This window comes from Triticum dicoccoides, chromosome 5A, assembly GCF_002162155.2.
Source record: "Triticum dicoccoides isolate Atlit2015 ecotype Zavitan chromosome 5A, WEW_v2.0, whole genome shotgun sequence".
NCBI classification, from domain to species: Eukaryota; Viridiplantae; Streptophyta; class Magnoliopsida; order Poales; family Poaceae; genus Triticum; species Triticum dicoccoides.
The window spans coordinates 550,249,561-550,261,015 of record NC_041388.1 but is presented as its reverse complement, the minus strand read 5'-3'; the positions used below and the strand labels follow the sequence as shown (position 1 = coordinate 550,261,015).

Below are 11,455 nucleotides of genomic sequence, written 5' to 3'. Positions count from 1 at the left end.
CTCTTGAACTCCATTTGCTACCTCAATGCCTCTTTCTATTCTTAGCGTAGTCCGGGTCGAATGGAATCCCTGTAACTAATTTGCAACATGAACAGTTGCTCCTGAATCAATCCACCAAGTAGATTTCAAAAACTATGTGTACAAGGATTCATTAACTAAGGAAACAATGTTGTTACCTTGCTTTGCCATTAAGGACTTCAGCAAAATAGGGTAGTCTTTCTTGTAATGCCCGGTCTGCTTACAGTGGAGACAAGTGTCTTTGTCCACTGGGAAAGGCTGTTGCTGACGCTGATGCTGATAGGGAGCTTTTCCTTGTGGATTTGAAGGAGAACTTTTGTTGTTTTGATTGTAATTCTTTTTCTTGTGACCCTTCACATAGTTGAGTGTACCACCATGTGAGGCTTTGAGTCTGTCCTCTTTTTGGACACACATTGCTATTGTCTTTTCAATGTCCCATGTTCCATGTAACGCCCTCGATGCGGCTATATCTCCCACGTGTCGAAGCACGACTTAGAGGCATAACCGCATTGAAAGCAATGTCGTAAGTGAGGTAATCTTCGCAAACAACCCATGTAATACATAAGGGAAAGAGATACATAGTTGGCTTACAATCGCCACTTCACACAATTACAAGAATAAAGCATTACATCAACCAGATACAATCAAGGTCCGACTACGGAAACAAAATAAAAGAAGACTACCCCAAAAGCTACACAGATCCCCGATCATCCCAACTGGGCTCCACTACTGATCGACTAGAACGAAACAACACAAAGGACAAGATCTTCATCGAGCTCCTCCTTGAGCTTGGTTGCGTCACCTGCACGGTATCACCGGCACCTGCAAGCTGGTTTTTGAAGTATCTGTGAGTCACGGGGACTTAGCAATCTCACACCCTCGCGATCAAGACTATTTAAGCTTATAGGTAGGGTAAAAGGTATGAGGTGGAGCTGCAGCAAGCGACTAGCATATATGGTGGCTAACATACGCAAATGAGAGCGAGAAGAGAAGGCAATGCACGGTCGAGAAACTATGATCAAGAAGTGATCCTAGAACAATCTACGTCAAGCATAACTCCAACACCGTGTTCACTTCCCGGACCCCGCCGAGAAGAGACCATCACGGTAACACACACGGTTGATGTATTTTAATTAAGGTCAACTTCAGGTTTTCTACAACCGGACATTAACAAATTCCCATCTGCCCATAACCGCGGGCACGGCTTTCGAAAGTTCAAATCCCTGCAGGGGTGTCCCAACTTAGCCCATCACAAGCTCTCATGGTCAACGAAGGATATTCCTTCTAGCGGGAAGACCCGGTCAGGCTCGGAATCCCGGTTACAAGACATCCTCGACAATGGTAAAACAAGTCCAGCAAGACCACCCGCTGTGCTGACAAATCCCGATAGGAGCTGCACATATCTCGTTCTCAGGGCACACCGGATAATCTAAGCGTACGGGAGCTAACGTAACCCAAATTGCCAAGGGACGGCCCCGCACGGTGCTCTGGGTTGGACCAACACTTAGAGAAGCACTGGCCCAGGGGGGGTTAAAAATAAAGATGACCCTTGGGCTGGCCGACCCAAGGGAAAGAAAAAGGCTAGGTGGCGAATGGTAAAACCAAGGTTGGGCCTTGTTGGAGGAGTTTTATTCAAGGCGAACTGTCAAGGGGTTCCCATTATAACCCAACCGCGTAAGGAACGCAAAATCCGGGAACATAACACCGATATGACGGAAACTAGGGCGGCAAGAGTGGAACAAAACACCAGGCATAAGGCCGAGCCTTCCACCCTTTACCAAGTATATAGGTGCATTAATTAAATAAGAGATATTGTGATATCCCAACAAAATATCCATGTTCCAACATGGAACAAGCTCCAATCTTCACCTGCAACTAACAACGCTATAAGAGGGGCTGAGCAAAGCGGTAACATAGCCAAACAACGGTTTGCTAGGACAAGGTGGGTTAGAGGCTTGGTTCATCAATATAGGAGGCATGATAAGCAAGTGGTAGGTATCGTAGCATAGGCATAGCAAAAGAGCGAGCAACTAGCAAGCAAAGATAGGAGTGATTTCGAGGGTATGTTCATCTTGCCTGAAATCCCGCAAGGAAGAAGAACGAGTCCATGAAGAAGACAAACGGACGTAGACGAACGGGTCCTCACAAACACGACGTTACTGGATTACCGAGAAGAAGCAACACCGGAAAGAAGCAAGCAACATAGTAAACAACCACCACATAACATGGCATGATGCACAACCAAGTATGATGCATGTCCGGTTTAATGAAGCATGGCATGGCAAAGTGCAACAAACAACACTACAAATTAAGTGGAGCTCAATATGCAATGCATATTGCCGGACACCACATTTGGTTATTTAGTTCAATCTCGTTTATGTACCCAACAATATTAAATGTTCTTAGCATGGCACAAGGTGAAGCAAAGTAAAACTACCTATCTAGTCAAGTTTAAATGAGGCCGGAAGCAACGAACAACAAATCCGGTAAATCCCCATATGCATATATTAGGGTTTGGTACTGATCTTCCCTAAACACAATTTTAGGGTTGTTAAACATGCAAAGTAAAGCCACCATGTTAAACTAGGCAAAATTCTACCCCATTTACATATAAAGTTTATTTGAAACCGAGCTACGGTTATTTAGTTATGAATTAAAGCATTTTAACATGGCATAGGAACAAATTTAAACAAATAGCATTTTAAACATTTTAAACATGGATGAAAGTAGAATATTATGAAACTAGATGAAATTCTAGTCATATTTCATATTTAAAGTTTTAACATGCGATGCTTAGTTTGTGAGATATTAAATGTATGAACATGAGGGTCTTTTCTACAAAACTGCAATTCTGTGGATAAATAGGAAAAACCTCCAGAACTGAAAAAACATAACGGGCCGAATCAGAGGCCGGCCCAACAGTGCACAGGGTCTGGGCGACTGCTCACCATGGGCTTTGGCCCGTTGGTGAAGGAGGCTGGTTGGGGAGGAAATTGCTGGGCCGGTCACTGCCACGCTTTGACACGGACGGGCGCACGCACGCGGTCAACTGGCGCGACCGGATCGAGCACTGCTCGATGTAGAGGCAGAAACAGAGGCATCGGTGGCGGCTTGGTTTGGCGCAAGAGAGCAGGGATGGCGATGACGACCTGCTGGTGCTGTTCACCGGCGAGGGCGGAGCAAGGCGGTGGCATGGGCGACGAGATGGAGGTTGGGGATGGCTCGGTCAACGCCCTCGAGCACGAGCAGATGAGGCAGCACCCAACAGGGTCACGAGCGGCGATGCTTCTAGGCAGTGCGGCCAGGGAGCGATGGAGATGGCGGGCCGCGGTGGATCCCCCGGGGACGGATCCGGTCTGGCAACTGCGGCCAAAGGGCGACGAGATGGAGGCCATGGCGACTCGACGATGGCGCTGAAGCTTTGAGGCGTAAGAACTCCCTGTACGAGCAGACAGAGAGAGGGGGATGTGAGGAAGAGTGAGAAGAATGGAAGGAGGGAGAAGAGAAGATATGGCGCGAGGCTCATCTGGGACTAGGGGTGTCGGCGACCAGCGGGCAAGGCGGCGGAGCAGCAGCAGCAGAAGACGGTAGCGGTTGTTCATGGTGGCGGTGGTGGTGGTTCTATTTGGTTCCTGCAGGGAAAAGAAAAGGAGAGAGGCGGCATGAGCGAGAGCTACGGGAGGGTACAGAGAACAAGAGGAAAGGAGGAAGGCATGGCCTGATTCGCTGCTCTGGCGAGGTTGCCGCAGGGCCGGAGGAGCTGAGGAGGCCGGTGCCTTACGGGCGGTGCGGGGACGAGGAGGCGCGTCCTCGGGCGGCTGCGGAGAGAGCACAGGCAGAGGAGCTTGGGAGCGACGACCAGGGTCTCGGGCGGACGATGGTGGTTGGCTGTTGCGATTAGGCGGCGCGGAAAAACAGGGAGGTGGTCGGAGGCTGATTGGAGAGGTGGATCTGGGATGATCCCGATGGAGATGCTGCTGCTGGCGGCAGCGTGAGGGAAAAGAGGGAGGATTTGGTGGATGGGACAGCTCTCCTCAAAATTAGGGTTGGACTAGTTATTTATAGCATATGGGTGTTTGGCTAGGGGCTAATCTGGATCCTTCGATCGAAATCGAGCGGTTGGGAAAAATAGGCTAGGGAGCCTAAATAAAAAAATAGTGATATTTTGTAGATGTTTGGGGATGATCCGGATCCAACGGTGACGACTGTCCGGGTCGGGTCCGGGACAACATTCGGACGCGCGCGAGGAGGGCCGCGGGCTGACGAGAGAGGTTAGGTTGGGTCTGGCGGATTGTGAATAGCGGGTTGGTTTGAAAGAAGAGGGGAGAGATGCAGCCCGGCATGGTTTCCGGAGACCAAAAACGTCCGACGTTAGACCGGCTATACTGCCGCTATATTTATCCGTTGGGGCATCAAACGATCTCCGAATGCGATGAAACTTGATAGGCGGTCTATCTACACTATAATAAGACCACACGTCAACTCTCATCCCATTCCGAAAACATTTTCTGGCCACTTATAAAATACTATTTCGGACATGCCGCGGGCGCGTGCAAGTGTGGTTGGGCTCAGAACGGACAACGGACGGAACTGGGGGAACCCGGACGGATGCAGGTTTTGAAAACATGATGATGCAATACACATGATGTCATGATGAAATGCAACACGCAAGCAAATGACATGGCAACAACAGCGAATAACTGGAAGACACCTGGCACATCGGTCTCGGGGCGTTACATTCCAGGTGATATATTGTAGTTCACAACAAAAGCTTCAAACTCCTTTAGCAGTGAAGCCATGACCAGGTGGACCAGGAGTTTTGGTTTGATCTCCAGATCCTCATCCATGGGCTTTAGCTTTGCTGCCATATTGCTCATCCTGAGGATGTGGTCTCTTATTCCATGACTACCACCTGTGTAGCGTTTTGTCACCAGTTGCTCTAACACCTGGGTGGCATATATCTTTGAAGAACCAGTGAACTGGCTCTTTATCTTTGGAAGCAACTCCCCTGCGGAAGTGCACTCTGCAATGGAGCCCACAATGGTGCTCTCAATTGTATTCTTTATAAAGGCCATGCATTTTTTGTTTGCATTGACCCACTTTTGGTTTTCTATGATGTAGGACATCTTGAAAGGAGCATAACCCCCCTCTTTTTAGCCCACGCAGCATCATCATGAGTGGCCTCTCTTACTGACTCTGTAGGTCTGACCGGCTGTGGTTCATCCAGAACCCAGTCCAGATCAGGACAGACAAATGCTAGTTCAACTTTCTTTCTCCACTCAGTGTGATTGTCACCTCTGAGTGTCGGAACATCTTTTAGGCAACTCATCAAGTGAAAGCCTCCTGAAATCAAAATTTCTGTGACATCAATATAACAATCATATGCATTAATCTAACGTTGGTCAAATTAAACATATAATTGTCTATGCAATTAAATCTATATTACCGTTGGGCAAAAATTAGAAATAAATGCACCTTTAAATTTCAATAATAAAACATGATCATGTTATTAACAACATTGGTCATAAAAATAACATAATCCTATTCATTTTAATAATCACTTTAACATGCTCTTAAAAACTTAATTCTATCAAAAATTTTGTTAAAGAGCACTATTATTTATTTACGCAACGGAAAAACATGAATAAAAATTCATGAACCTTTTACTATTTTACAGAAACTTTTCTTTGACCGAATAAGAAATCATGAACTTTTCTAATTTCCTTTGCAAAAAATCATGAACATTTCTATTCTTTTCAGAAACTTTTCTATTTTCTGAACAATCAAATAAAGAGAAAATAGCTGCAGCAGAGCCTGGCGCGCATTGCTGCGGCCTCGGCCCAGAACGAGGCCGCGGCCTCGTCCAGCGCGCGCGGCTGCTGTTGGCTTGGGCCTAGTCGGGTCCCCTTTCGGCCCAGCGGCCTGCCTGCGCGCCACGTTGCACGAACCGACCTAGATTCGGCCTGGGCCGCCGGCCTGCGCCCAGTCTTCTTTTTCTTTCAGCCCAGCCGGCCTGTCCCTGCACTAGGGTTTGCATCCTAGCCATCCCTTTGATCGGACGGTTGCCCGCGCCTGTCGCAAGAACAAAAACGCCGGCGCCGCGCGGTTCGCCCAAACCCTAGCCTCATTCTGTTTCTCTTTTGTCTCTCTTCGCTCTCTCTCTCGATGGACGGCCACCACCACCACCGCAATCAAATTAGAAATAAATGCACCTTTAAATTTCAATAATAAAACATGATCATGTTATTAACAACGTTGGTCATAAAAATAACATAATCCTATTCATTTTAATAATCACTTTAACATGCTCTTAAAAACTTAATTCTATCAAATTTTTTGTTAAAGAGCACTATTAATTATTTACGCAGCGGAAAAACATGAATAAAAATTCATGAACCTTTTACTATTTTACAGAAACTTTTCTTTGACCGAATAAGAAATCATGAACTTTTCTAATTTCCTTTGCAAAAATTCATGAACATTTCTATTCTTTTCAGAAACTTTTCTATTTTCTGAACAATCAAAAAAAGAGAAAATAGCTGCAGCAGAGCCCGAGACGCGTTGCTGCGGCCTCGGCCCAGCACGAGGCTGCGGCCTCGTCCAGCGCGCGCGGCTGCTGGTGGCCTGGGCCCACTTGGGTCCCTCTTTCGGCCCAGCGGCCTGCCCTGGGCGCCACGTTGCGCGAACCGACTTGGATTCAGCCTGGGCCGCCGGCCTGAGCCCAGTCTGCTTTTGCTTTCGGCCCAGCCGGCCTGTCCCTGCGCTAGGGTTTGCATCCTAGCCATCCCTTTGATCGGACGGTCGCCCGCGCCTGTCGCCAGAACAAAAACGCCGGCGCTGCGCGGTTCGCCCAAACCCTAGCCTCATTCCGTTTCTCTTTCGTCACTCTTCGCTCTCTCTCTCTCTCTCTCTCTCGACAGACGGCCACCACCACCGCCACAATCAAATTAGAAATAAATGCACCTTTAAATTTCAACAATAAAACATGATCATGTTATTAACAAAGTTGGTCATAAAAATAACATAACCATATTCATTTTAATAATCACTTTAACATGCTCTTAAAAACTTAATTCTGTCGAAACTTTTGTTAAAGAGCACTATTAATTATTTACACAGCGGAAAAACATGAATAAAAATTCATGAAATTTTTACTATTTTACAGAAACTTTTCTTTGACCGAATAAGAAATCATGAACTTTTCTAATTTCCTTTGCAAAAATTCATGAACATTTCTATTCTTTTTAGAAACTTTTCTATTTTCTGAACAATCAAAAAAAGAGAAAATAGCTGCAGCAGAGCCCGGCATGCGTTGCTGCGGCCTCGGCCCAGCACGACAATGCGGCCTCGTCCAGCGCGCGTGGCTGCTGGTGGCCTGGGCCCAGTCGGGTCCCCCTTTCGACCCAGCGGCCTGCCCTGCGCGCCACATTGTGCGAACCGACCTGGATTCGGCCTGGGCCGCCGGCCTGAGCCCAGTCTGCTTTTGCTTTCGGCCCAGCCGGCCTGTCCCTGCGCCAGGGTTTGCATCCTAGCCATCCCTTTGATCGGACGGTCGCCCGCGCCTGTCGCCAGAACAAAAACACCGGTGCCACGCGGTTCGCCCAAACCCTAGCCTCATTCTGTTTCTCTTTCGTCTCTCTTCGCTCTCTCTCTCGACGGCGGAAGCACGGGGATGCGCCCCGGCCGCCCGGCCTGGCCGCCGGCTGCGGCGGCGGAAGCCACCGCGCCGCGCGCGTCTCTGTTTCCTTCCCCCTTCTCGAGCTCCGCCCGCTTCTCGCGGCGTTCTCGCCAGGCCGGTCGGCAGCGACGGCGTTGACCGCCACAGCGGCGCGCTGCGCCGCCCTTTCCTTTTCTGCTCTTTTCCCCATTCCCTCTCCTCCCTCTTCTAGCAACACCGAGAGAGAGAGGTGCGAACCTCATATGCGGCGGCGCCGCCCCCGCCCCCCTTGCCGGCGCGCGCGAGCTCCCGAAGGAGAGTGCGTCGCCGTCAAGCGGCTCGGTGGTGGTGCCCTTTGCCCCTTTCGGGGTAGTGTTCTTCGTCCTGGATCCTCGGCATGACGATGCGATTCGGGATCGAGAGGAACGGTGCGGCCTTGCGGCGGCACAACTTTTCTTTGCCCTCTTTTTTCTGTTGGGTTTAGGGTTCTTTGGGAGGGGATTATATTTGCGGGATTGGAACTCCCGTTTCTTTTTCCTACCAAAAATCCTAAACCGATCTGGCTGATACCATTGTTAACTCCATGGATCGGCTAGGTTTAGGGTTTCGTGGTGGATTACTATGGTATTACCTTCTCCTTGGCCAGATGAGGAACTCCCGTGCCAAAGCCGGCCATGGTGAAGTAGTGGCCGGTGATGGCAGAGAGTGGATGGCGGCGGCGGTGGAGCTTCCCGTGAGCGCCGCGCTAACCCTAAATCGGAAGGGATTGTCGGTGGGGTTTGTGGTAACGATCAACCTCCTGAGTCGTGCCTCGGCCCTCACCTTTGTTTATATAGCGCGGGTCACAGGGGCCCATCAACCATGGTTTGGTTGGGCGCCCCTAATCAGGGCGCGAGTCAGGGGCCCGTTCGACCCGTTGGGTTCGAACGGTAGAAAGATCAAGCTAACAGAGACAAGCCCCGGGCCAACATCATTGCTACAGCAATAAACAGAGTCAAACTGTGATTATGTAGTTACAGTCAAGAAAGGAGCGAGTTGGCATGCCCCAGGCCATGGCCCTGGTAGCCTGGAGCCTGGCTATGCCCCTGGTTAGGATCACAAGTTAATGACATCATCAGTAATTATTCATGCCATCATTTTCCGAGTGCGGCACCATTTTATAGGATGTTGAGGCAAAAATAGCCCCGACAACTCCGGTTAACCCAATATTTTTTTACCCAAGCATGTGTAATAGCCCCTCAACTTTCCTCACATTGATGAAAAGATAATCTTTCCGTGTAATTTTGGCGGGCTAAAACCGCATGAACTTTCACACTCGGATATCCTAGCACCGCCGCCACTGCGAGGCCGCACTGCCGTTGTCAAAGATGGTCGCTGCCGGCAAGCCCCAACCTCTGTTGCCCGCTTCCTCGTCTCCACCGCTACAAATCTGACCTTCTAGACACGTCCAAGACGACTGATGCGTCCTCCTGTTACCTCCCTTGCGGCACGACGCTCGGACCGTCGCCACTCGGCATCGTCGATTTTAACCCCGACATTGCCACCAACACTATTCAACGTGGTTTGCTGCGGGCGTCCGAGCGCCCGCACCCGCACGACGGGATATGGCCGAAGGTGAGCACATGTTCGTCGGCAGCACCCCTATACCACGCGCGCTTGTCGCTGTTCTTTTGTCGTTGGGTCACTGGCAAGTGGGCCACGATGATCAGATTATGAGATAGGGGCTAAAATTGATTTACGAAAAATAAGTTTACAGGAACTGTGAAATGTAGTTGTATTTCTCCTAAATTATACGATCATCCCAAAATGACTTTTATGAAAAGTTTTTGACAGGAGCTATTGGTGTTGCTCTAAGGAAATAAATCTCCGTTGTACGCATTCTTGCACCAAAGAAGAAAAAATTGCATATTTATACTTCCTTTTTCTACTTTGTATACTTTTTTCTCAATGAAGAAAATAAACTTCGTGTGATAGAGTAATTTTTACTGTATAGTTAATGAACGAATTGGGTGTGCCATTAATCAGGTGACGGGACAGAAGGTGATGTGGTAGCTGGCGGCGCCGGCGCAGGTGAAGGTGGAGCTGGCGTCGTCGTAGGCGTAGCTGTAGGCGGCCGGGCAGGCGGCCTTGAATACCCGCGAGTAGTTCGTGGGCCCGCACTTCGCCGGCGTGCCGTAGTCGCCAGTGCAGCAGTAGCGCGCGCTGCCGTAGGCGTTGCACGCGCTCTTGCACGCCACCACCTCGCCGGAGCCGGACACCACGCGCAGGTCCGACGGGCAGACCGCGTTCACGTCGCCCGCGCACGCCGCGGCGCGGCAGGCACCGCCGTCCCCATTGTTGTCGGGCGCGATGGAGAGGGGCAGGTTGAAGCCGTCGACGAGGCTGACGTCGTAGAAGTCCTGGCCTCCTCCGCCCGGGGCGGCGAGGGTGATCTCAGCGAGCGTGACGGGCGGGGCGGGCCCGCGGCCGGCGCAGGCGACATCGCCGGTGCCACAGTCGGCGGTGGCGCAGGCGAGGCGGCCCGTGGAGGCGTCGACGGCGCAGCCGGTGCGCGCCCAGAAGTTGCCGGACCAGGCGCCGGAGGACGGGGCGGCGACGGCGTCCGTGGCGCCGGAGGCGAGGTAGAAGCCGGTGCGGGCGAGCCGCGGCGATGTGGCGCCGTTGAGAGCGCCCACCCACACCGGGTGCGCGCACGCGTTGTGGAAGATGAACGACCTCGCCGCAGCCGCCTCCGGCCGACCGTTGGTGGCGACGCCGAGGAGAAGGACGATGACCAGGTGGAGAGGAAAGAGTTTGGTCAGCTGCCTGCACATGCTGCAGGTGGAAGAAGCTCCATGGCTGCCTTTATCGCCGGCGGCGACCATGGGCATCATCAGTCAGTTGGAGACGAGAAGGCCGGTCACAGGAAGCAGCCAAGATAGGATGAACGGAGAAACACCTCGATCGATTGATCGATCCATCCATCTATCTCGTCAAATTTATAGTAGTGCGTGCCGACCTACAAGAAGCAAGTAGGGGCGTACATGTCATGCACGCACGAGACTATCTATGAACCACATGAGTAGGTAGGTAGGTAGGTAGATAGACGGGATAGGTGATAGGTGGTGCCTGCGTGGAGGAGAAAAACCGGATTGCATTTTTGTGTGGAATTAATTTTTTTGAACACAGCACAGACACAAGCATACACGCACATACACTCATCAGTATGAACGCACACACGCACACTCTACCCTTATGAACACCTCCGAAAGACTGAACCGGTATATCATCTTGAAATTTACGAAGTCGCCGTATGCATCCAGGAATAAATGCGAGCACCAGAATTTGAACCTTGGTGGGCTGGAAATACCATAGTCCATCTAACCATTCAACCACAGGTTGGTTCGCTCTGTCGAATTTATTTATTTACTTCTTTTGCGAGTGTTATTTATTTATACTTTTGGTGGCTCACGTACATACGCTTGTCGCTTGGCATGGGCTAGTTGCATCCATATGTTCATCATATAGCTTTGAGGTGGTTTCGTATCCTACAATAATCTCTTCGTTTGTTCTTTGCTATTATTGCTTTTGGAGTGACTCTTTGTTGCATGTTGAGAGATAGTTATATGATCCAACTATGTTATTATTGTTGAGAGAACTTGCACTAGTGAAAGTATGAACCCTAGGCCTTGTTTCAACGCATTACAATACCGATTTCGCTCACTTTTATCATTAGTTAACTTGCTGTTTTTATATTTTCAGATTACAAAAACCTATATCTACCATCCATATTGCACTTGT

At 50.0% G+C, this 11,455-nt stretch overlaps 1 protein-coding gene across 1 annotated transcript; it reads right to left on the bottom strand.

Moving 5' to 3' along the window:
• Positions 1 to 8,897: 8,897 nt before the first annotated feature.
• LOC119297815 (thaumatin-like protein 1b) lies at positions 8,898 to 10,608 on the bottom strand. The gene has a single exon (XM_037575453.1). It carries the CDS (start codon positions 10,546 to 10,548, stop codon positions 9,697 to 9,699), a length of 852 nt encoding a protein of 283 aa, XP_037431350.1. The 5' UTR covers positions 10,549 to 10,608; the 3' UTR covers positions 8,898 to 9,696.
• Between the last annotated feature and the right edge of the window lie 847 nt (positions 10,609 to 11,455).

What these genes read in the sequence shown, in the direction of transcription:
- LOC119297815 (XM_037575453.1), bottom strand. Translation starts at nt 10,548, where the DNA reads ATGATGCCCATGGTCGCCGCCGGCGATAAAGGCAGCCATGGAGCTTCT.